At 38.9% G+C, this 27,367-nt stretch overlaps 1 protein-coding gene across 5 annotated transcripts in view; it reads right to left on the bottom strand.

Moving 5' to 3' along the window:
- The window catches only part of lrmda (leucine rich melanocyte differentiation associated), a 269,087-nt gene that overhangs the window by 209,140 nt on the left and 32,580 nt on the right, over nucleotides 1-27,367 (bottom strand). For 2 of the 5 annotated variants that reach the window (XR_006099911.1, XM_042433267.1), the window contains exons 2-3: nucleotides 11,946-12,139; nucleotides 3,562-3,662 (exon numbers count right to left, since the gene is read on the bottom strand). Coding sequence is in view for 4 of the 5 variants with exons in the window: in XM_042433267.1 (XP_042289201.1) it covers nucleotides 3,562-3,662; nucleotides 11,946-12,139 (295 nt within the window). In the remaining variant the exon portion in view is untranslated. Of the gene's footprint in view, nucleotides 1-3,561; nucleotides 3,663-4,313; nucleotides 4,577-7,842; nucleotides 7,930-11,945; nucleotides 12,140-27,367 lie in introns of those variants that run through there. The other 3 variants (XM_042433269.1, XM_042433270.1, XM_042433268.1) reach the window with 3 other exon arrangements.

The raw sequence follows: 27,367 nt of genomic DNA, 5'->3' as shown, positions 1-27,367 counted from the left end.
TTTTCTACCATTAACGTTTTCCAGTCATCATTATACAAACTACAAAATACCTAAATTACCAAGCTATTCAAGCTACAATTAGGGAGAGAGAGTTTCAACATAGCCCACTTCCCTAAAACGAGCAGCTATGACATGATACCGCTGCAACTTGGAGGCATTATTCCTTCCAGTGAAGTTGTAGGAGGAACTGCAAAACTGAACATTAGCCACAGTGTGTCACATGAAACTGGTGCTATTGAGGAAATAAACAAAAGCCATATATTGCTAGCACCGGGCTCTGCAAATTACTGTATTGCCATAAAAGGTTATGTCTGTTTAAACATGGATTTTACTCGTCAATTCTTAAATGGATGAAGCTAAAATGTAGCTTTCTAGTTCTCACTATGACAGTCACTTTACAGGAAAGCTTCACACATCCACCGAATAGAAAAGCAATCCAGGGAACAAGATGCTGGAAAATGTAATGCCACAATAAGTGTAATCTTTACTCCTTCCCCTCATACCTTTCCCACGTCAGAATTGGGGGTGCTGGGCATGCTTGACCAGGTGTGTGGAGGTGAAAAAGGAGCCAAGGTTTGAACTTGTCTCTCAAGCTCTCTGTCTTCATTCTTTATGCAACCATTTCTGTCACTTTTGATGTCTATGAATGAGCACAACGCTATGAATGCCCTTCAGGAGAGACTGTCCAAAAATGTACGTTATTCCCATATTTAAACAACTATTGCATTTCCCCTCGCTCTATAATGGCTGTTATGAACAATGATAAACACTTTTGCCTTCTAACGTGGTCAAACTCATTCTTTTCGAACATAAGTCGGCCCTGATAGATTAATTCCTCTGGTGAAAACTACAACAAACACATGGTGGTATTGCAATGAAATTAAATCAGTTATATATCTGTATTGGCAGACATGACAATAGGAATTATTGGGTATTGGATACTGGTAGATATTTCAATGTCATGCATCACTTCATTTCAATAAAAACATTTTCTTCACTTATTTAAATAGATGAGTATAATAAATAAAGCACTGCTACCTGCTTCACATTTAAATTAATTAGCAGTATGAGTATGGTTACTTTTTTTTTACCCTAACCTTAGCAGCCTAACCCTATATCCAAAATATAGTGGTATTTGATTTTGTCCTTATCACCAAACTCGCGTACAGCAGCACAAAGTGTTCAGGAGTAGAAATACTTTTTTTTTTTTTTACAGGAAACAGCTTTCTGCCATTAAGCTGTGAGTCAGAGTTCTCTGCCCATTAGATGCATTCTTATGAGGATCAAAACTATTACGGGGTTTGCTTTGCCTTGGTTAGCATGTAACATTAACATTATCACATGTTGAGCCGCTTATTGAATTTCACAGCTCCACCCACCCATGACCTCCCAGTGTTGTCATGTGAGCAGCTACACACACCAATCGCAACAGAGAAGGAGATTAAAAGGGAATGGTGGATATATAGGTCTGGGGTGTATGTGTGTGTTTGTATTTGTGTGTGTGTATATGTGTGTGATTTTACAGCTTGCATGACCACACTGGCAGGTCAATAGTGTACATTTTTACTTTTTAACACATCTTTACAGGAAGAGGAAAGTTTAAAAAGACAGCCGGAGATGTATGAAAAACACATAAACAATAAAAAATAACAATAAAACCAATTCCAGACATGTTTGATGTTAACCCAACATATAGGTTTGTAATGTCAACCATTTAAAAACAGTGTCTATAGAAGAAAAAAAGATGAAGCACTATGTAACAGATCACTTTTCCCACTAGCAAACCATCAATCAATAGTCTACTAATATGAGCCCCAAATGGTTCGAGAATCACTTCATTACTTCTGCACCGCTTCTCTGCCCATACCACCCTTTGAAGTTTAGTAATGATATCTGACATCTGAGATTAGCTGAACTGAAAATTAATAATGAATTAGTAATATCTGACTCATAAATATTTGATTCTAAACATCAAGTCCTTAATGTGACAGGTTCAAGGGCGAGAAACATAATGCCAGCCTTGATCTCCAAACCAACACACATAAGGGTTGTTTCAGTCAGCTTGCATGAAGCTGTTTGCAAGACATAACACTTCCTCTTCCTCTGAGGTAACTTTAAGATAACTACTGTATTGTATATTGGGTATTCTGTACCGTGCACATGTAGCATACCAGCAGTTATGATCTGATGACAATCAGCCTAGAAGGATTTACAACTTGAGTGAAAGTGAAATACTCTCTCTTACTACTAGTATATTTATTTATGACCTTCGTCAGGTTTATAGATAAGCATCACAACAGTTCCTTAAATATACATAAACACTGGGTAAATTATCCAATCAGAGGACCACTGACCTAATATTGTGGTCCTCTGTTCACACACTTGATGTCATGTAGACCATAATGTTGTAAATACAGTACAATTTATAATGCACCGTCTTTTCATAGCATTTTGCCATCATGTCGGTTAGTTATGATGACATTTTACTCAATGGCCTCGTTGTGCATTGTGGACACAGCTTTAAAACAAACCTACTGGGTCAATTGGACATTAGCGTAATTGTAAAAAAGTTAAATGTATCCAAAATTCAAAATGATTGCCCTAAAATTCCACTGCAATTGTTCTTCTTACTTGATCAACTTGTTTCTTTCCATATTTATGCCTACAAATGCAATTAGACTTATCTGTGTATTCAGGTTCTGATAACCACGGGAAGCCCTCAAACTCTACAATCCTTGTAACTTGTAATAGTCTGCATATCACTCATTATCACAATGATTGGGACTTTACACAATAATTTACATAAAGGTGAACCGCACACTAAGCCAAACTGTGTGTACACATGAATACAGTAAATATTAGGTCAGTGGGTCATAGGTCGCAGGTTTGCTGAGAATGAATGCTTCTTTTTCCCAGCAACATCTGTCTCACGTTCAAACAGCTACACACAATCACAGTGCCTTGCTCACAGGCATATCCTGTGCATACGCTACAACACTGTGCGTAAGTGACAGATTTTGAAATATGCCATAATGTAAATCAGCATAATTGAGGACTCCATATCTCCAGCACAGACAACTGCCTCAAGACGACAATTTTCAACAAAAAAAATGCCTCTATTGAGACAGCTTCATGGCCTGACAGTCATGAAAAGGTCTCAGAAACAAAAGCACCTTCTAACCATCATCTCCTCTCTTTTACTTGCCAGATCAACTATGCTAGTCCTGCTGTTGAAATGGCAGCCCCCTCTGAAGCAGCTGCCATGAGGTGTTCCTTCATGTCCTGACAGAGGAATCTTTTCTTCTATTTGCCCTCGAATTAGCATGTCACATTTATCGACCACGCCTTTTATCCTGCCCCAGCATGGCACCAGCTCAGCTCTTACACTCATTCAGCTCTTTGATGTCCTGATGACACTCAGACCACCTATAGACCAAGGGCGCACTTTCAATTGCACCTAATCATAAGATGCATGTCTCCCAGTAACAGACACAGAGAGAAAGTATCCAGGTGATTATATGTTTGTAGTCTCTTAACTCTTTGCCTTGTTCATCTTCTTACCTGAGCTCATTGAAGCTCAAATCCAGCCTTCTTGCAAAGTGGCCATATGTGTCTCCAAGGAAGTCTGGAATGTACTTGCAGTCATGCCCAATGTAGGAAATCTTAAAGAAATGGAAAGTTAACTGTGAGATAAGTAGCAATAATACAATAGCATCTCTGACATGGGAATAATTATGGACAATATTCATCCATTCATTCATTCAAACCTTTATTTAAGCCTCGAAAATCATTAATTGAATGATATATATATAAGGCAGCAGTTCAGTGAGAATGTCTTACTGTTAACACCCTAAAGAGATGTTTAAGTTTGCAAATGAAATGTTAGCCTGGACTGTCATGCTACAAGCTTGCATGCATGCATTTTTTCCCCATTTTCTGCCATTAACGCTTTCCAGTCATCATTATACAAACTACAAAATACCTAGATCACCAAGCTAACCGAGCTATTATCAGGAAGAGAGAGTTTCAACACAGCCCACTTCCCAAAGACGAGCAGCTACAATTATGATATGGTATAATTCACTTGAGTGAAGTTGGAGGAGGAACTGTAGAACTGAAAGTCACATTATGCAACGTTAGCCACAGTGTGTCACATGACACCGGTGTTGTTGAAGAAATAAACAAAACCCGTATATATCTAGCACCGGTGAACTTTACTGTTAAAACTGTCAGGGGATAAAGGCACCACCTTAATATGCAGGGGGGTGTGTGGGGGCAAAGTCCGACAGAAACTATTTCCAAAATGAACTTACTTGAGTCCCATTCAATGCGACCAGCGACTCGTTGCGTGCCATAACTTTCTCTTGAGTGGAGGGATGACAGCGCGGTGACTGTGTTTTCTGATAAACTAACGTTATCTAAGTTTATATCCAAAGTCCGTATCACGTCAGAAAACCGCTGTGTAAAACATTAAATACTAATGTCTGTGGATGTAGACCGGCTACTTTGGAGATCTAATGGCGCTTTGCAATTGACTTTACAGTTTCCGCGTGCCGTTTCCATCAGCTGACCTGCTGTTGTGCGGAAGCACGCGGGCACAGTGTTGGATGACAGTGCTCCTGACTGTCCGCTGATGGAAAGACAGGATCCGATTTCTCCTTGCAACTGTGAAAAACTACTGTTTCATTAAAAACTGCGTTCATAAAACTCCTTAACATTTTAAAGAAAGCTCCATGGGAATTTTTTTCTTTGTATAACAAATGCTTCAGAGTCATAATAATCAGCACCTGTTGAAGAGCACCAGCGATACACTTGTTTGGTCGATTCATCGATTAGTTGTCAACTGTTAAATTCATCGCCAACTATTTTGATAATTGATTTATTGCTAAGAGTCATTTTTTAAGAAAACCATGTAAAAAAAATCTCTCAAATGTGAATATTTTCTGATTTCTTTAGTCCTCTATGACAGTAAACTGAATATCTTTGGGTTGTGGACTGTTGGTCAGGACAAAACATAACACTTGAAGACGTCAACTTGAGCTTTGGGAAACAGTGATGACATGTTTCACCGTTTTCTGACATTTTATAGACCAAACAAGTAATCGATTAATAGAGAAAATAATCAACAGAGTAATCGATGATGAAAACAGTCACTGGTTGCAGAACCCATTCTTCTTATATTCCTCTTAATGTAAATCAAGAGTTCATTATCCTGAATGCAATGACTCAATTTGACCTGTATTATCTTAAGAATGTGTTATTATGTTATGTTATTGGAGGTTTACCCAAGGAATGCTTACCAATTCATCTCCTCATTTTGGAAGGAGTTTGTCTTGTAAACACCAAACATATTTCGAAAATACTTCTAATAAAAGAGGTCTATAGCTAGTTTTCCAGATTAGCATCTTCCTTTCATTCTATAAATCATAATGGGCTCATTACTGCCCCCTGTGTCCATAAAACAACACCAACACTACAAGTTAGCTCTGTGTAAAGGTCCAGTTCACCCAAATTACAAGATAAATGTTCTCTCTTTTCCCTAAAAGCAGCATAGGATGGGGTTAAATTTGTGTCATAATAATTGAACAAAATCTCCCAAGAATCAAACCCAAAAAAAAAAAAAAATAGTGAAAAATAAACTGAAAGCAAAAAAGCGACCTTGAATGCAAAACTTACGATAAAACTATACAAGAGTGAATCATTTGATTACAATATTCTCCACTTTTATTTCACTGATCTGGATTTCTCTTCTGTGGTCATTTTTTTTCACATGCTCTTCTGCTGCTTAATTTTTCAGTTTTGCTGTTGAACTTTTCAGTTTCAGTTCAGAATTTTTCACTTTCAATAGTCTGGAAGTGCAACGAGTAGTACGACCTACCACTGACCTGTCCCTCCAAAAGTAACTGGCTAATGGGGATGTAGCCGTTCAACACTCGCCCACATGAGAGATTTGTGTCAGTCCTGAAACTGAAAAATTCTGAACTGAATCTGAAATGTTCAACAGCGAAACTGAAAAATTCAGCAGCAAAACTGACAAAAGTGACCAAAAAAGTTTTGTGTAAGTTTAACCTTTGAGGTATTGTTTGCCCAGGTTTTGAGATAGCTTATCTGTCTCTGTGATTTCTGCCACCACCTCACTGGAACTACTTTCTGCCAAATATTCCCTATGAAAACTGCTGATGTTCTTTGAATTAGTATTCAGAGTAACCAGAATGCTATCTCTGAAAAAAAAAAAGTTGCTGTTTGCTTTTTGGTTTAATATAATCTTTCAGTACTGTGAACATGACCAAATTCCATTCACCTCCATTGTATTGCACGGTGGAGGCAAAAATCTCATGAACAGATATCTCAGAATCTAAGAAAACAAAACAAAAGCTGTATGCCAACTTACTGCTATGGACAGGTGAAAATATGTTTGTTTGCTATTGTTGATGTTGGTTGGTTTTGTTTGTTTGTGTGTTTTGTAATTTGAGTGAACTAACCCTTAAATTGCTTAAGAGTTGCAATGAATTCATGGAGCAGCAATTAACACATTACAGCTTTTTCTCAAATTACATACAAGTAGCCTACCTCAAAACTGTACTTAACCTAGTACTTGAACAAATGTAATTAATTACTTTCAACTACTACATAGGTGAGATTTACGCTCAAGGCTGGTTTATTGACTGGGCAAAGCGTGCAACTGCCCTGTGGCCCCAAACGCCCCAGATTCACTAGACCATAGGCTATGTGTCAGTTGTTTTTTGGTAGTTTGATTAATTGTAAAGTTGATAGGGAATTTGCACAAATTGAGTTCACTGGCTCCTGCGTATGATGTGGTCCTGTCTTGTAGCGGGGCGCTGTATCAAAGTTAAACCTTAATTAGTTTATAGTGTGATTAACATACCTGAGCCAGATAGTAATCCAGCATATAGAGCAATGCACTGGTAGGTCTGGTAGGTTTAAGCTTCAGTAATCTAAAGCTCATAGGGTGATGGATACCTTTCAACTACTGCAGGTAAACTTTGTATACTTTAGTACTGTTGATGCCAGCTGACCTCTTGATATTATTAATAATATGTGTTTTTCACAATGAATCAACCCTGAACCCAAACACACTTCCGCCTGTGGTTTTGCTGGCTTGTAAAATATGCTACTTGTACAACAGTGTGTGTGATGACCTCAAACACTGTAATGAGCTTGTGCTTGTACATATTTAAATATTTAAACATTTAGTTGGACTACTAGTAGCAGTACTCCAAATACTATTTCTGTGGTCAAGAATAAATTTAAACGCCAAAAGGTTTTTTTCTTCAGTGTTTACAAGCACTTCAAATTTAGGCTTACACAAAACTAACATAGTAAGAATACAACACACATGCATACATCATACTTTTCGATTTGCCAATCAGATAAGCAGTAAAAGCACTTTGTATTGTAAGCTAATAGTTTTAAACTGTGGATGGTCTCAACACATCTCTGTTTCTTAAATTGTGCTTGCCTGCTATATTCATGGATGTTTAATACTTGTAACACACCTCCTGTTAAATTTCATTTCCCTTTCATGATGAAAGATATTGTATCATTGTGCAGGATTGCCTACAACAGATGATTATGCTATCCTGTCACAGGCATTAAATTATGACATACATTAATGGATGTGTGTCAAGTCTAATTTGTGACAATAATCCTATCAATCAAATGCTCAGACATTAGTCACCAAACTATTCATTGTTCTGTGTGTCACTGAGTAATACAGGCTTCTTTGGCAGCCAAACACTTAACAGCTTACCTCGCTGCTAGCTGAAGCAGCTAATGAGTGAAAAGAGTCGCTGTATGGCTGTGATAAAGTGTGGGACAAACCTGCATGTTTTGGGGGTTTGGCACCGTGGCACCTTGGTTGAGAGACATAGGTAAGTACAGTAAGTTTGGGAACACCGTGCTGCTTCCTCTGCTTCGTTGTGTGTGTTGTGACGTCACGTGGGACCTCCCATACGCGGAAAAGCTCACTTTCTCCCCGCTGCCCGCGCGCCCGCCCGGAGAGAGAGAGAGAGAGTGAGGGAGAGAGAGAGAGAGAGTCTGCGTGGCTTCAGTCTCCACTCTGCTGCTTTTCTCGGTGTTCAAGATACGACAGAATTTAATAAGCTGTTGTGTTTGAGTAATAAGTTTATTTTAGGCAGAAGGACTACGTCTGAACGTTGTCACAGTGTCATTTTTTTTTTTTAAAAAAAAAACATTCTTTCACCTCTCAGATGTTTTACACCGGAGCTTAGTAGGCAATGATTCCAGGTAATGTGGTGTCACGGACTTTCCTGTAAACCGGCTCTTCCTCCTCGGAGTTTTAGAAAAATATTTTCTACTTCGTGCATGCATTTGAATGGTTTTGTACTCTCCTGTGTAGGCTCTATCTTCCTTTACCATCTGTTACTTGCTGCTACTTTCATATAGCCTGACTTATATGAAATGTAATATCGTCTCAAAGTAATTAGCTACTTAAGTGGAAACAGACTGAGATAAAAATTAATTACTTCACGGTACAAATATGAATTGCCCAAAAACAAGTAGAGTGTGAGAAAAGATTTTTTTTAAATTATAAATGTAGGTGAAATTTAAAAATTTGCAAGTAGGCGAGTTGTTAAATTATTTTCTATTTTTTGTAGGCAGCATAAATCAATCACGAGATTGAATTTTTTTTCTCTCCTTCATTTCATAGCAAGAAATCGGCCCTGCAAAAAAAAAAAAAAAAAGCTCACAGTCTAATCCTGCAAATCCAACACATTTCCTCACGAGATGTAAATAGTTGTATTTGCATGTGGAGAGTGATTCATAAATATGTCAGCGTTATGAAATATATGAGGATATTAAAACTTTCTAGGCTATTTAAATAACATGAATTATGGTCGCAAAAATGTGTTCCCATTTAAGGGGAATGCCGAGTATTTTGGTGTCTGGTGCAGAAGCCCATTCCTCACACGGACAATAAAGAGGGTTTTCGCCTGACAGTGAAAATTTATGGTTGCCCTTCTTTGCCCTAATAACTCACACATTGTGTCACGGACTGACAGCCCTTGCAGAAAACAGCAAGCCTGTTATCAATCACGCATCTTTGCATATTGTGAAACGTCCCCCCCCCCTCTCTCTTCTGCCAGACAAAAACACTGAGAACATTTCAGCTCCGCTCATTTAGACTCCCCCCCACCCCCCCACTTCCACCCCCATTTACAAAGTCACATGAAATTGAAAAGATCTATTGTAGAACTGCTGTTTATTTATATTACACATGATCTAAAAAACATGACTTATGCAAAGACAGTTGTTGCTGATTTTTATTTATTCGGTTTACAAAGCTGTAGTCAGTCATGCAGAACAGTGTAGGCCTTTTATGTGGAAATTATTGAGGTAGATTCTACTTTTTAACAATGCGACTAAAATGTTTATTTTAATTTATTCACTACAGCCTTCATTGCATTTAAGGCAGTTTATGAACTCATATACATTGTGTTGTTTTTTTCTTTACACATGCTATAGTTTATTCCTATATAAAAAAAAAAACATATTTTGCCCTCTTGACTGTCCACTCCAGGTTTTCTTGCTCTCCAAGTTGACCTGTCAAGCAGATTACCACAGAAAGAGATTAATGGCAGAGGCGGGTTGCAATAATAATCGTTTTGTTTGATGTGACAACTTTGATAGGCGTTGATTTACTTACAAACTGATAGGCTTTTAATTGAGCGCCTCCATCCAGATTGAGATGAAAGGAAAACCGCATTGAAAAGCTGCCCGATTGCCCCGGAGCCTCAATACTGATTAGCCATCTCAGCGGTGAATAGTTCAAGGCATTTTAAACTTCTTTTCTCAGCGGCCTGACAGACCCATTTCTCTTCTTTTCTTTCTACTCAGTCCGCCTTTCTACCTCTTAAAGAAAATAAATCATTTTCATTGTATGTAAATAAAATCGAGCTGACATCAATATAAAATGTCTGGATTTCTTTTCTGTTGCCCGTCTTTGTTATTCTTGTTGCAGATGACAGTGCGCCCGAGGCAGATGACAGGTTTCAACAACACAATAGCAGATGCGTTTGGCCAAAATGGACATGGCTCTGTTTTGAGAGACCGGGTTATTACACATTATAATTTTTGAATGAATGTTTGCTCTTGCAGATTGTTTGAACTAACTTATTTCGGAAGGATATGTTAAATTGTGCAGATACTGTAAATATAAATCATTAATTTGTCAATTTTAAAAATATCTTTTAGCCTAAATCAGGGGATGTTATCATTTTTTTTATTTTGGATTTTTTTTTCCTCCTCTCAGTTCTTAACATGAAATGCCATTTTCGTGGAAACTGTGTTTTACACAAGGCTTCTTGTTAACACCATAATCGGCCGATTATAGCACCTTAAAGCACCAACAAATACTCCATACAACATGTGATGCGGACTGTCTGCAAGTTATTCAAATTTAATCATGTGTGCCACCTCCGGGATGTTTGATGAAGAACTCCAAAAAAAGTTACAAACTTAGTTTAATAACAGACAGAATTGATATGTAGTTTATTCCAAAGCTTTTGGCTTCATATCCTCCACATTGTCTGGACTGGGGACGTCGGCTATTATTGTCGATGCATCTCCAAATTCAGTCTTAACTCTAGGATGATTTATTTATTCTAAAAAGTAGGTGTCTCTTGCAGAATGCCCCTCTCCCCATTTGTTCTTTCCCCGCAGTCACACTGGCATGTAATCAGCCACAATAGCTGACATAAATCAAGCGGTGGATTGACAGCGTCTGACAAATAACTGATTGATTGCGGTGGAGCAGAATTGACACTTGACGGAGGGGTGGAGATAGAAATAGAAGGGCGGTGTATATTATAGCCTACTGAAAACATGTGACATTCACATCCCTCCATCACTACATTGGTCTATTCCTGTCAACGCTTGTCTGTTTAGGGATTTCAAGCTGAAGTGGTTGGTTTTATGTTTGCCAGTGGAGAAAAAGTCCCCGTGGTGATGTGAGCGCATGTTGTGAGTCTCTCGGGTTAGAGATAGTTGGAGAATAGCAAGTAAAACACTATAAGATTACGACAGAGTGATAATTCACAGATTTCTACCTATAAACTTAATCAACTGGTATTCTTGTGGATATATTAATGATAATTAGATAGTAAAAAAAGGTCTATTATATGAATCATAGCATACATTAGTTTAATAGCCTACTAGAACAAGTTGAAAATGCATGTACGTCAGTGATAAATGCATTACTTTACGTAATAATACAGAAAATAAGGTGGATAAACAGGGTGTACAAAAGTCGAAGACGTAATAAAAATGTTTAAGTGAGTCAATTGTCTTTTATAAATTAGAGAATGGAAAGATTGTTCATCTGGGATTCACACACACACTAGCCCAGTCTGTATCCTGTCGTGCATAGAACCCCACATCTAAAATAGTGTAAGCGTTCACAGTAACCAAACTATTTAAGCCCATCTCCTCCCCCGAGCTGTCAAAATAGAGGCGCTTACAAAGAGGAGAACGTCACATCCCCTTGACCCTCCAATCACCTCAGGGTCCCATTTGATTGGAAGGCGGCAAAGGCTTTAATCTCGGACTAATTCAGCTGCTTTTGAAGTGAACATTTCTACCAGTTCGTACTTCGGGAGTACAGAGCGAGGACCTGCACACAGACGCTCACAAGGCGCAGCGCTCATGGTGCAAGACGCAGCTTCGGATCTGCGATAACCTCGCACGGTCTCCTTCCAGCTGCCGCGCCTTGTTCCTTTACTATCAGGATTACCTATTATTGAACCATTTTACGATTCTTTTTTTTTTTCCCGTGAGAGGCTCAATGCTTTTTTGATTTTTCTTAATGAATCTGACGAAAGCATCGCCGTTTAATTTCCTGACAATTGGGACATGATCACATCGCCCTCGGCGTCTGCCTTGAAAAATAGTGATATTTGTGTAACCTGGGAGAGCAGCAGTTCTCGGAATAGCCGCTCAGCGAGCATCAACAAGCCTTTTCTCCACTCCGCACCTCCGTCGGATCCACTACGGCAAGCAAACCGGCTTCCCATCAAGGTTTTGAAAATGCTTACCGCACGGTCGGGACACATTTTGCACCCGGAGTATCTGCAGCCTTTGCCTTCTACCCCGGTTAGTCCAATTGAGGTAAGGAGAACATTAATGTCAACACAATTACAACGTTATGTGTTTTGGTATTGGTGTTTCGTGTGATAACGTTTTGGGAGTAGGCCTTTTGTTGTTATCCTGTAATATATCCTAACTGTGAGTTCCGTGTTTAAAACTGTTCTGTGAAGTATAAACCCTCCAGATTTGTTTTTATTAAGCAACACGACTGTAATTGTGTTCGCGGAAGAGCCGTGCGTAATTACATAGAAATTTCCGTTTGTAAATGTCAGGGAAAATCCTTACTGAGCCACTTTTTCTCAGACTGTACATTTTGTAATCATAAAGGACGCAGTCTATGTGCGTTTTGACAGGATTTATCAACAGCTATTTTATCTTTTTTTGCAGCTAGATGCCAAGAAAAGTCCGTTGGCTCTGCTGGCGCAGACCTGCTCTCAGATCGGCAAACCGGACCCACCACCCTCCTCCAAATTATCCTCCGTAACACAAAATGGATCTAGTGAGAAGGAATCTAAATCTGGTCCTTTGAAAATGAGTGACATCGGTGTGGATGACAAATCCAGCTTCAAACCTTATTCTAAACCTTCAGATAAGAAGGACTCGTCTTCGGGCGTCTCAGGCGGAGAGAAGTCTGGTTTCCGAGTGCCGAGCGCCACCTGCCAGCCGTTCACGCCGCGGACAGGCAGCCCCAACTCCAGCACTTCAGCCTCCCCCATGTCATCAGAGGGGAAATGTGGGGAAAGGGATGAAAAGAAAGAGTCTGATTGTAATAAAAATGGCACTACGGACGGGTCTGGCACCACTAGCCACAGCAGGATAAGCGTGAGTTGTGGTGGAATTAACGTGGAAGTCAACCAACACCAGGAGACGACGCATGGCACTAAAACCACCTCCTCCTCGGAGTCCTCATCTGTAACTTCTGTATCCTCCGCATCCGTTCTCGGGTCAGGACTTGTGGCGCCGGTTTCTCCATACAAACCGGGACAGACAGTTTTCCCTTTGCCTCCCGCTGGTATGACCTACCCAGGCAGTTTAGCTGGGGCCTATGCTGGTTACCCTCAACACTTCCTGCCCCACGGAGGGAGCTTGGTTAACGCACAGCTGGCTAGTTCACTGGGCTGCAGTAAGGCTGGATCCAGCCCCTTGGCTGGGGCTTCTCCGCCGACCATCATGTCAGCCAGCCTGTGCAGAGACCCTTACTGCCTCAGTTACCATTGTGCCAGTCACTTAACGGGCGCAGCCAGTGCCTCCTGCACGCACGACTCTGCAGCTGCAGCGGCCGCTAACGCCCTCAAGTCCAGCTACCCACTAATGTACCCGACACACCCCATGCATGGCGTTCATTCCTCGGCACCATCATTTAGCGGACACCCCCTGTATCCATACGGTTTTATGCTCCCCAACGACCCTCTCCCCCATGTTTGTAATTGGGTGTCGGCAAATGGACCGTGTGACAAGCGTTTCTCCACCTCGGAAGAGCTCCTGAATCACCTGAGGACACACACTGCTTTTACTGGGGCTGAGAAGTTGATATCTGGTTATCCCGGGTCTTCATCACTGGCCAGCGCTGCAGCAGCGGCCATGGCCTGCCATATGCACATGCCACCGTCAGGAGCCCCCGGGAGCCCTGGGACTTTGGCTCTGAGGAGCCCGCATCACGCGTTAGGACTCAGCAGCCGCTACCATCCCTACTCCAAAAGTCCCCTGCCAACCCCTGGAGCCCCTGTTCCCGTCCCTGCAGCCACCGGCCCTTACTACTCCCCTTATGCACTGTATGGCCAGAGACTCACCACAGCATCAGCGCTTGGATACCAGTGAGGAGAAAAAAAAAAGACTTTGAAAAGTTTATAGTACTAAGAATGCAAATATAAAGACTTTTATATTAACAGCGCTAAACTTATGGGCGGGATCCGTGGACTTCAACTGTATTTATTTATATGTCGGCTTAAAAGCAGGCGATAATAGCTGCAAATGGAAAATATTTGAGCAACTCAAAAAGTGCATTATGTTGAAACTGAACTCTATAGGTAAAGTGAAAAACACACACACACGTTAGAGTACTAATTAAAGTAGGGGTCTTCATTTCGATGTTAATTTGAAATTGCTATGATTGTATTTGTTCTTATTTAATGTCTCATGGAGAAGAAAAAAATAATTTACATGCATGTTTGTTTCTTAAATTTCAGAAATTGTCCACATTTTAAATTGCCGTTATTTTTCAGGTGTATAGGCTACCTTGGAAAGAGAATTGGTATTTTTTTGTATGTATTCTGGAAAAAATAAGAAACAATTCTGTTCCATATCTCCGTGTGCCTCATTTTCTGGAGTATTAACATTGTTCACTTTAAAAATAATAGTTACTCTTTTTTTTTTGGCAATGACATTTTTAAAAATTGGCCTGTTATATTACTGGTGTTAAGAAAACCTCATTTGATCATTCCCGCGACACAGGCCTATAGATTTTACAGGCTGTCATACTTTTTACAACAATCTTTCTTTCTTTCTTTCTCTTTCCTTCTTTCTTTCTTTCCATTATATTAGTTTATATGCCAAATAATTGAGAAGCTTTAAACATTTACTTTAATCAGAGCACACGTGTTCTAAAGTTTAAATTAAATGCAACTTGAATGAGAGTGGATGATGGTGGTGGTGATGGTGTGTGTGTGTGTGTGTGTGTGTGTGTGTGTGTGTGTGTGTGTGTGTGTAGAGTTAAACGGGCTTTATAAAGTGAATTTGAACAAGACAATTTAGTTTGCCGGTGGGTGATTTTGTCAATAAGTTGTTTGACAAGGTGTTGTAGTATTTGCCACTTTAGCTGCATAAAAAGTAAAATCAGTGAAAAACATTAACAAAAAAAGCTGGACAAGGACATCTGATTTTTCTGTGGTTTTAAAAATCTTGAGCACGAATGTGTGCTTTAAATTGCTAAATTAAAATCTCAAAAAAAAAAAAAAAAAAAAAATCAATTTTACAACCTTAAGAGAGAGTCGGACATTGGTTTTTAAAAAATTGCTGGATTTCAGGTTTAATGCACTGGACATTTTTACAAGCGTCTCCGACTAGTGTGTCTTTTTTTATTTATGATAAAGCTGTGAGCTGCAGCCTCGACCTGATGCTCCACCAAGGCGAAAATTTCGACTTGGAGGCCATTAACCGGTTTATATATGAAATCAGAATGGGCTGTTTTTGATTTGGGGTTCATTACCTGAATGCTAATAATTTGCATTTGATAATCTCATCCATCTGTAAATCTAATGTACACAGCACTAAATTTGTTATTAAAAAGGATCTGATTTCTGCAAAGTTGTGGGATTTTCGTGTAGATACAAACGCTCTCAACTCGTGGTTTTGCCTATAGAGGGTTTGTACATTGAAAATCCTAATCATATTTTATAAATTGCAAATAACGTCCCATATGAACAATTTAAAAAAAATCTATTATGTAAATATTTTCTGTCTTTTTGCGGACGTTTACACGGCAATGGAGGTATACAGATGCAGGCGATTCTGTTAATGACATCAGCAAAATCACCTGCTTATTTGAGCTTCATTACTCTCTTTTAATATATAGAAAAAGTTTGTAAATTAAAATCGGTTAGTTAATTGAGTTCACGCAGCCACAACACAGCGCATGACTTTAAATCAACATTAAAGCCATAAAGGGCCTATATATTTTGCATGTATATATCGTTGCTATCATCAACTCCAAACAACATTAACTTTCAGTTCTTTTGGACACAATGTTGATTCAGCTGCATAACTGTTATTATTATTTATCCAGAATACCTCCTCGGCTTTGCGTTTTATCGCCCAGCGGTTAGTCAGACGAAACAAACTCTTCTCATAGTGTGTGTAAAGCCCACACGCGTCCTAAACTGATGTAATGACGGTGAAAGGGAGCAATTTCCATTTTTACCCACATCATGGTTGCTGTGCTCGGAGGTCCCCGGTGGAAGGCAATTTATCATGTGCCCCTCCCCCTGGCCCTGTCACTGGAGGAACAGGCAGGCACATGTGTGCATGAATTACCAACCCTCCCACCTACCCAGCCCTCCCTCTCACACTGTGGAGATTTGACACAGAAGAGAGAAAACATGGGGGATTAGAGCATGCAAGAGTATTAAAGTGTATATTCACTTTGTCCATCAAGGCTGTAAAGTGCTTGGGTGTGCAAGGAGCCCAGCAGAACAAGAATGTAGAATAAACCACATAAATTTAAAGGTTCAGTGATTCAAATATTATTGAAAACAGTGAAAGTAGGTGGATTTTGGTGATTGTTACTTACAAACCCTCATTGATATGATTTAATGGAATTAGCATTGATCCTAATAACCAAATTATGAGGGTGTTGACAGGGACGCAGGTCAATGAGCTGAGGTCTAGACACTAATCTGGCCCAGTAAACATTAACAATGTTTGGTCAAGAGCTTTAACATGGGATCAGAGCCTCTCTATATTAATATTGGTCCGGGATGAAACAGTAAACATTGTACGTGACACAGAAGTAAAAACTTTACTGTGAAACTTTGAGGGTTAAGGGAGTTCACACTTAAGAGACAGTTTAAAGAGGCTGTAATTGATAGTCTTTCTAAAGAAGAAATGCCCTGCACTGGGACTCATTGCCCCTGCTTATTTTACTGAATGGATGGTGTCAAACAATGTGCATCAATGTTAGCCGTCTGAGCTGCAATCCAACAGGACAAAACACGATCACCGAACTATTTTAAAAACATAAATGGTGTTTAACAAAAACTCCCCACAATTCTTTAAAATATAGCTTCTTCAAGTTTCTGTCCAAGACCGAGAGCAGCCATTTTAGATTCTTGGGACATACTTGCACCCTCTGAGAGAGACACTGCAGGAAACCTGGCAGGACATCTGGCAACAGGGGGGGAGCCCAGGACATGACTCACACACCTAACCCCATATTCAACCCTACTGAATTACCACCACTAAAGCTGTCATTAGTGGGTGTGTGGCATAATATAAAGACATGCCGTCGTCTGCAGCGGCAAGTCTATAGTTTGTGTAACAGCTGTGTCAATAAGGGGAAGCTGCTATAATGTTCAACCCCATGCCAGACATAAGTCAAAGAGCAATTATTATCTTTTATGTATGTGCGGTTGTTTTATCAGGCTGCAATTACAATATAAAAGCTCTCAGCGATGGGGAAAAAAGAGACCTATCAATATCAGCTTTGTTTCCAGTGTTTACTTTATGGGCACTTGATATTTCTTACTTGCAGTTATGTTTTACAAGTACAGATTGCTGTTTTTCAAATCCATTTTGATATATATTTACTTAAGATTCCTACGACAATAGTCTTTGTTATCATCATCCTGACATTCATGTGTATCTACTACTGCTCATGTACCTATATCTTAGCTATGCCTTTGCACTCCAACTGTAGTAAAAGGTGTCATCTTAGCTAGAACACCCGACTGTCATTATCTCAGTGTGTGATTTATGATGATATGGGCTGTTGAGGTGTCCACAGCTTTGTGATTGTAGTAATGAAGCCATAAAGTGAGCAGCATGAAACAAAGCAGGGACTCAGTGGTCGTAAACAGATCCACTGCTTCGGGCAAATTCGCTCTAAATCTGCTTATTATCCAGGAGATTAAAAAAAAAAAATCAACATTGATGTTGGTCACGTGTCATATCCATCAACACTAAAGCACCCTTTTCTGACAGATTGATCCAAGAATGCAGTCCCCAACTGAGAGGCGTAATAGTGGTAATTTGGTTCTCAAAATCTGTGCCAAGGCAGACAGGAATCCCTCCCAGCCCTTTTACATGTGGTTACCCTCCTCATTGATTTACAAATGTAAAGTGCTCATCCAGGTGATGTGAGAGAAGTGGCAGTGTTGATCTATCTGTGCCACTCAGATCTCTAACCAGTGAGACACTTTCTTGTGCTTAGACAGCCTAATTGGGGTCATTTCTGTCTGCTTTGGGATCTACGGTGCGCTGGGGTGTTTTAGTGTTCAGATAATTTGCCCATTTTCTGATTCTGACAAAGAATATTTTATGGAAATGCACCCTTATTCCAGGCACCTTAATGGAGTATGTTGGACTAGTATTCGAGCTGATGAGGTTGTTGTCTGTCACTGATAAATGTAAAAAGCAGAGAAAATGTCAGGGATGGGCTCGGCTCCAAAGGGCTTTTAGCCCTCATTTGAAATCAGCAATGCCTAAGCACTGTATCTTCAGGGCGTTACGGCACACAATCACAAGGTTATTCTAATTGTTTGAAGCTGTGTGAATCCAATACAAGGCATCTTATGGCATGTGTCTTCTTGTGTAGCAACCCTGTGGACTATCAAAGACAGAGTCATCCAACTCAATTTGAGATAAAGGCATTTGCTTTCCAAGTTTTTTTGACAGGTTGAGGTTTCAGTCTACCACATAATTGCTGTCTTCTGCTGTTCTCTCCCTTCTATGAGTAAATCCTGATGGTGTGTCACCAACCTTACATGACAGTATGAGCACATGATGTCATTTCCATGGGTGTGGGCCACCAATTTACCATGACTCACATGCTTACTAACTGCATAAACCCAGGTTTTCTCTTGTATTGGATGAAAATGTGGTGATTGGTCAATACTCTTCCATGTGATATCTCTTCCATGGCTTGTCCCCAATTTGTACAGCTGGGAAAAAAACAACATTTATCATTTGTAAGTGACTGATTATTTAAAGCCAAACAAAGTTAAAGCTGTTTATGTTACTGGATGACTGTCTGAAGGTTAGGCCTACTTTTGGGGTTACTGTATTAAGTAGTACATGCTAACAACAATAGGCTTTTAAAACTGGTATTTTGGGGTATACCAACCCTAAAGATTATTAGCACCATTTGCAAGCACATGTGTATTTTACAGCATCACTAGATTCATCAGAGGCACAGTAGAGGCCACTTTTTATGGCCTGTATTTCTTACCAAGGGATTGCTAAAATTATACAAATAACAATCTGAATGCTCAAGAATGACACCATCTTTTATAAACTCTCTTTTCTTTTTTAAAATTAAGTGTTCACTAATGATGTAAAAATATGTTGTATCTAATTTCATTGTCCAAAAAATGTTAAGATCATGTAGTAAACACAAAAAATAAAAAACTGAATAAAATCTATTTTGAAATAAATATTTCACTTGCACATGTGCCAATTTCATAATTACCTTAATAAAATAAAATGAAAACATATTACTATTAACATATGAAAGAGTTACATGGAACAAATTCCGAACCATTTACAATAAATAAATTGAACACTGAGATGGGTTCAAGTAAGATGTGTGAAGACTGCCACTCCATGTGTTGACAGGATTTGTTGATGGAAACTGATTTTATATTGCAGTTTATTAAAATTATTAAAGTTGGCAGGTACTTGGAGTAATTCACCACCTGAGCAGAAACCAAACACATAAAAAAATACAGATCCTGGGTAGTTTTACTAAAATGTCAAAAGCTTTGTGTACTTACACTGTACTAGTTAAAAAACTCCCATACTAGCTAGCTTGAGAAAAAAAAACAAAAAACAGGTTTGTACATGTTGTTCACTTGCGTCACTAAACATTTTGGTTTCTATGCTAAAACATTTTACTCCACCCACAGGACACCGAGATAAGCTAACATAAAAAAATCTGGTCTTCAGTTGATTATTGCTGTTGTACCATATTGCTGGGTACATTTTTTTTAGTTATTTTCTGTGAGATATACATCATAGATTAGGGTGAGATACGATTTGCACCACCCGTAGTGAATAACAGTCCTGTATAGCCACAGGATATGTTGTACTTTGAGGAAGGGTGTGACTATTTGGCTTTTTGACTTTTCCTCTAGTGAAAATCTTGCTCCAAAGGTGCTGTCGTCGCTTGATCCACCTACATCCACCTACAAGTGAAAGTAATGGCTGGATGCAGCAAGCTAAGACAAAGTCTGTGAGGGATCTTCAAAGACATTCACAAACTGACGTAGGCGTAGATGAGTGAAGTTGAAGGAAAGTGGATACAGCCAAAAGTTACTTTACAAAACTTCATCACATTCCTGGCAGTGGTGTGCATACTGTTGAGTTTGGCTCTTGGGACTTTTTTTTTTTTTATCAGTAGTGCAGGGTCACCAGCTGTTGCGGCCATTTATGTTTTCAAAAGCAGCCTGTTCAAACTGCAAATTAAAACCGTTTGTTTAATCACACACTGCCCTTATCTTTCATTTGACTCAACTGACGTAACAATAAGTAAGCCAAGAAAACATGTGAAGAGAAACTTGTAACTGAGAGATTTTGAGAGTCTTGCTACCCAACCTGAACCCAATAAGTCCCGACAATGTATGATACTTTTGTTTTATGCATTTAAATAAATTATGAAGAAACTGAACTTAACATATTTTTGTGGGTCAAACCTAATACACAACACAGCAAATTATCATTATGAAATGGTAACAAACAAATGCCATTGCTACATAAAATGTTTTTCCTGTGTGAAAGGTTGCCAGCTGAAATTAGCATATTAGCTAGCTAACACCATCTTCTCTGACACAGCTGAGGTCAAGACTACTAGTCAGAGAGTTTCCCTATGCTTTACTCCATCTAGATACAATATATGACTACATTTAACCAACTAAGATGACTGTAAAACAAACACTCAACTTCTCTAATCAAGTGAGCTATGTGCTACTGGGTGGCTACAGTGTTTCACTCAATATCATTCAACAAATAAACACACGGTTACCTTTGCCTCCATTGCACCATTGAGCAGAATTTCCCACCTCAGCAGCTGTTTTTCGACAAACAGAATCAGTCATGAACTTGTAAAGAACCATATGGGGACATTAACACTTCTTTGCGTATTGGTGGTACTCCGTTGCACCATTATCCAGGTTAAAAAACCACTGAAGACCCAGAACTTTCTATATACAGAGAAGGAGGAAGTGTACTCTCCAAAGTGAAATTCTCCAGAGTTTCCTGGTCTGAGCCAAGTACGAAAAACAGCAATATATAACACCTATGTGATTTATGAGAGCTATATTTATCACATTGATATAAACTATTCAACTATTACCAGCCTCCACATTACTCCAGCAATTCATTCATGTCAGTGGACCAAACAATTCCCTCCCTTCTACACTGCCAACCCCAAACTAAACTACTTCTCCCTGCCTGCACCCATATGACTTTCAATAGAGACTTCTCCAAGGAAATAAGAGGAGAGAAGGACATTTCTCAACTCATCCACATGCAGTAAGTGATGATGCTGCGATGTATCAAACATTGATCTGAGGCATTTGGGGGAGCTGAGCGTATTAAGAAGGGAGCACAGTAGACTAATGGGCCTGACTGGGAGAAAAATTGGGCCAGACATACAGCAACACAGCCCTAGGAAATATGGGGACTCGCATCACTTTTATTGCTTTAATGCATTTTAGTGTTAACTGTGAAATTGAACCTCAAATTACCTACAATCCATTTGTTTTTTCTTCTTTATGCTGTCTCCTGCCCTGCAGAAGGTAGTAAAAACATTACAGGCGACTGTATGCTGAACAAGCAACTTTCTGTGTTGTTCTTTTGAAATAAGTTGCTTATTTAAAATAGCATACTATATTATAATCTGAAAATTTAAAGTCTAAGAAAGGCTCTTTTGTATTGCCTTTAATATGATTACAGGGACATTATATCATGGTGAAAAGGGAAAATGTAACTAAACTTACAATCTGGGACTAAACAATATAACCACTGCATATATTTTAGGTGATTACATCTAAAGAAAATAAGAAAGAAAAGCAGAGAGATAATACAGCAATAACCACAAATTGTGTTTTAATTTTAGTCCTATTTCAAATTGATGATCTCATGTTTTGTTTAGACACTCATTTATCTTATCATTAAAGTGTGTTACTCACTCAGCTTCTACCTTATAAATAGTGATGCACAATATCAAGTCATGTTATGCAGCTGTGGGTACATATACTGAGGTGATAAGTCTCCGTACATGGAAAATATCTGCTTGTCCTTCTACATCTGTCAAAAAGTACCATGTCCAGAGACAGATAAAAAAAAGACTGGTGCTGTCTATATTTATGTACTCGGCTAGTCAAACAGATGTTCAGAGTCACATATACAGCACACCTCGGCTGCGCATGACATGATACAGTGTCTGCCTGCAGCTGTTACCTGTATTGTCCAAGGTAGTGGACATAGTAAACACTATAAGTAGTGAGTTTAATGGGTGATGGCAGGATAACTTCTGTTCATCATCTGTAATTATTTATATTTTATCTAATTTGGTTTGAATTCCTTTCATTGCGGACACAAATATATCCACTGACTGCACACAGGGTGCTCAAAATAAGAGTTGCATGTATAATACACAGTATTTAAACAGTATATATTCATGCAAGATGACCAACATACCCTGGAGCTAAGATTGATCGTATTTGTTTTGTGTGACAAGAAATTGGCTTTTCTCTCTACTATGTGGCTTGAGGTTACAGTGCTTGTTGAATGCCAATAGTGTTGGGACAGTCGCATGCTGAACTGCTCCCCCTGTAGACAGGCAGTACATAAGTAAGCTTGAGGTTGCACAACACAGAGGAGCCTGCAGTATGCCTGTGATGTTAAAGTCTATAATAGTTGATTTTCTCTAGTATGGAAGCTGGCAAATGCAAGCTATCAAACAGGCTTTAAATATTATGAAAAATGATGCACACATAACTTACACATACACACACGCAGCACACCCAAGGAGTCAATCACAAAATAAATACATGAAATCGACTGAAAGTTTGAAGATAGAAAAACTGTCATGAGGATGATTCTCACCACAAAGAAAGCGCGGAAGACAAGTGAAGGGATCTTTTGAAACCCTAGGTAAATAAGAGGAATCAGGCGTTGAACATCCAGGTAATAACTGATGTTATGACTTGGCATTTGCTCTGACATGCATTTGAGACAGGAACATTAAAAGATATCCACTATTTGACAGGTATCACAGTTCCCCCAGGCAAGAAGGATTCTCATTTTGATGAGTGTGTCAGTCACAGTGAAGCCTGTCGACAAGCCAGATCTCAAGCACTGACGTTCAGGAATAACTCTTGCCTCAAAAATTACAAATGGAATATTTGAGCAGCTGCGTGAAGGAAGACTGATTATGGCCAAACTACAAAATGTTTAGTTTGGGGGTGTTGAGGCTTTAGTATTTCTGAAAATACAAATTTCAACAAGGCCTCACATAACCATTAATGCCACAAAATGTTTTTAAGTCAGTATTCTGTTCATCATGTGTTTCAGACTGAACATATTTTTCTATTTATGATGCACTGGAGAGCCTCATTTTTTGAAATAACAATGCGGAAAAGCATTGATTTGAAACGTAACGTAAGCCACAGCTTCCAGTGTACAGTACATGAGCTCAATACTCAGCAGAGTGCAATTGTCCAAATTCCCAAAATGGATCATTCACAATCAACTTCAATAAATTAGTTGTGACTGAAGTTGACAGGGCTGTGGAGAGATGGCGGACGACACAGGGTTTTAAATGCCATGCTCAGCGCCAATGTGTGAATAGTTGCTCTGTATGCATTTTTTCACTCCGGCATGTGCCATGTTCAGTGTATGACACTCACACTGATTTACTACCCTCTCCCAGCTAAATAATTTACAGGGATATGGCTCTCTGTGCTTTAATGGTTGTTGTATAGACCTGCTTGCCTTTAAAATGTTCCACAGGCAAGCAGCCATATGCCTGGATGGATGGGAGACCTCTCAGCACTGATTAATAAGCTGCTCAGTACTTCACTGCAAACTGGGTGTCATGAAACACTGCATAACCAGAAGCAGCCGAGGGTTCGGTTGAATGTGTTGTGTGCTTTGTATGCATTTGTGAATAGGCCTCAGTGCCGGGCTCCGCAGGTAATGCAAGTGATCTGATGTATGAAAAATTGATCTGTTTTAAATTTTGATGTGTGATTTAGCCTCAGTGCACACATGGGAGCCCTATTATGAAATATGAATGGGTGTGTTTTTTTAGCAAATGTTTGTGTTTGTCGCTCTAAATGCTAGTTCAAAGAAACACACACGTCAGTTCTTTGTGGGAGGCCAGTCTATTGGTCGGCAAACAAAGCCAAAGAATAGTATTCATTGTTATGCCACTTAATCTTCATTTCAGGGATGTCGCCAATAAAAAGGTATTGTTCTTTTAAGTATTAATAGTTAGTGATTAATGTCTCTGGCATTATTCTATTCTTTTGAAAAAGGAGGCTTGATATGCAAAGTGTTAATCATCACAGTGTTTACCTTATTCAGCACCTGTTGATTATGCTCTCAGATAAAAAAAAAATTAGCCACCCATTCTTTTGATGAATGTACACTTCATTGAACTCACACTCTTTAATAGCATTAATTTAATTCACCTTTCAGACCAGAGGTTAGTTCCAGGTATTGGAATGTATTTTTATTGAGTTATAATTTATTAGAAATGATCTCATTTGAAGGGTGTGTCAGGATGAAGTAATTATTGGTTTAATTCTCACAACTGTCTTCCCACACACTGCAGACACAATTCAGTATTAAATCAATGGCAAAGATTTGACCATATAGGAGTTTCTTAGTGGCTGCAGAGTCTATAGCTTAATGTCTGTCTATCTGGGGTCTGTGACATGAAAATGTTTGAGAACCACTGCTCTAGACAGTCCAAAACTGCAGGGAGGCAGCCAGCATTTTCCAGTTCAGAGCTCAACACAGCCCAGCATGGTTTCGACAGGTTGAGTGCCTGCATGCTTTCACTCTGAAACGATAGAACAATATCCCCTTGTTCTTGGCGAAAAGAAAGAGAATCAATGTGACAGCTGTGAACAAATATGAAGATGATGGGGAAGTCAACCATGTGAGATGCAAAATGTTTTTTTCCCCTTAAATCTCATGAACTTCAAAGCTGTAATTGCTAATTTGATCCATGAGTTGTGTGATACACTGTCTCATGGTAAAGTGCTCCGCTGTCTGTCAGCGCGTCGGTTAGGAGTTCAAGATGATCACAATCGAGAGCAGAGACTACATCACGCATCATACTGGATTCATTGTAGGCTATGAAGACAACCAGAAAACTGCTTTTAATTAGTAACAATTATCATTACAACATTCAATCATCCATTTAATCATATATGGATCACTTCTACATGAGCACGGCCATTAATGGGAAAACAGGCGTTTTATTCCTGTCCACATCGTTAATGTCAACGTACAGTAAATGTATGTAAAGTTTTAAAGTTAACTGATTACAGAGTTAAATTCCTCCACGCCTTATCATGCAGGCAACTGCCTAATCTAATCTGTGCTCAACCTGCAGCCTCCTGGCAATTCTCATTTAGTTTTGTGTTTCTGTACCAATTATTAATTCTACACATACAGGAATGCATGTTCACACTTGACACTCTCGTCACACTTGTTTCTGCCTGTTAGGTTTTAATAAGCACTCACAGGGCACAGGGATATACATATCTTTCTTGTCCTTTCCCAGTTCCTCTACAGACATCTCTTTGACTATTTTTGGCTGAAATACACATTAAAATCCCAGTGAAAGCTGCAGTCTTTCTACGCGTCGCAGTGCCAAAACACAGTTGTCCCTGTATTTTCTGTGTGCTGTTTAATGGTTCATCCATCTCATCTGTTCAGCTTAAATGTGCTTGTTGAAAACTATCTGAAGTCTGGGCTTTGCTTCAGGTTTAATTTCCATACACACTGTACACTGTGAGCTTTTAGCTGTTCTGTTAGCTGAGTCTCTTTGGAGTGAAACCTGGCTCTTGGCCACAAAAAGTCTATCGTTTGAGTATCACATGGTTAGTGGTGCTTCCTAGGGCTATATTTATGTACTCTAACTGTATCCCCTTTCATTGAAACCCTAACCAGTGGGTGATTTGTCTCCATAAGAGAGTGCCATTTACAAGCAGCCATGCTGGGGTGGGACCCCAACCAAAGGTCTTGTTAATAGCACACATCCACTTCTCACCAGATGCTGTCCAGAACAAACCAACATATACTGAGAGAGATGTCGAAACCAATTTTCTATGAATGCTTGACTACAGTGTTAAATTTTAAAGGAGTTTTAATGTAACTTGCATGTTCTCATTTTCTTTTTTCATCTGGCGCCATCATACAGTAAATTAGGAATAAAGTATAAAAGAAGTGTTGTGTAATTTTGGCTACACATTATTATTCAGACGTCAAAAGGCAAACATGAGAACTGTATTATTAGCTCATTGTAAATACTGTAAGTAATCTGACAGTCAGGTGATAGATTTTTGGTGCAGATGAATAATCAGCCAACCAAAATCTCTTTAGGTTTTCCAATAATGCAATCACTTATGAAAGCTAAACTAAAATAAAATAAGATGAAAATTTAAAATTTATTCAGTTGGAGTCCCACATTAACACTTTACACTTTAAATCGATACAAACTAAACACACCAAAAAGACACAAAATATCACACACTTTTAAATATATTATTCATATCTTCTTTTTAAAATATTACATACATATAAATCAAAAGTCAGGTTTACTTTGAGTTTTACTCTGTCTCGCCAAAAACATAAATTATAGGTCCAGGAAATCTTAATTCTGTGCTTCAGCCAAGCACCTCTGTGTCATAAAGACACTGGCTTCTCACTTCACTTACTTCACTGTTTACTTACAAATTTCCAAACTATCTTTCTGTCAACTGTAGGTAAAATCATGATTAACTTTATTAAGCCTGTTTTGACATTCTAATTTTGAACTGCTGTTATCCATTTGTATCTATTCCACACTTTTATTACTACATTCATATTTCACAAGTCACCGTATTTATCTACTACACTACTTTCATATTTATATCCTGATATTTATATCTTAACGGCATTTCCCTCTTTTATTTAATGGCTTTCTTTCTTGTTAAATGTGATGTGTATAAACATTTATATAGTTAATCTTATATTTCTTGATGCCTCTGCACCTGAAGCTCTTGAATCTCTGTCAGCAAAACAAACTACCTGACAGTCATGTATACTGTCAGTGATTATATTTGGCTTTGTAATCACAATACTATAGCCTACAGCTGCAATGTATGTTTATTGGTATACAAACCAAGTAGCAGGAGCGTACATTATGTCTGATGACCTCCTACTGTTTGTTATCCTTTATTGATCATATTTCTGAGGGTTTAGTCTTCATTCAATACTTCTAATGCAAAGTTATATTATTTTGTGTGAATAT

Source organism: Thunnus maccoyii, chromosome 14 (assembly GCF_910596095.1).
Source record: "Thunnus maccoyii chromosome 14, fThuMac1.1, whole genome shotgun sequence".
NCBI classification, from domain to species: domain Eukaryota; kingdom Metazoa; phylum Chordata; class Actinopteri; order Scombriformes; family Scombridae; genus Thunnus; species Thunnus maccoyii.
The sequence above is the reverse complement of the archived record's forward strand: the minus strand, read 5'-3'. Positions and strand labels throughout refer to the sequence as shown.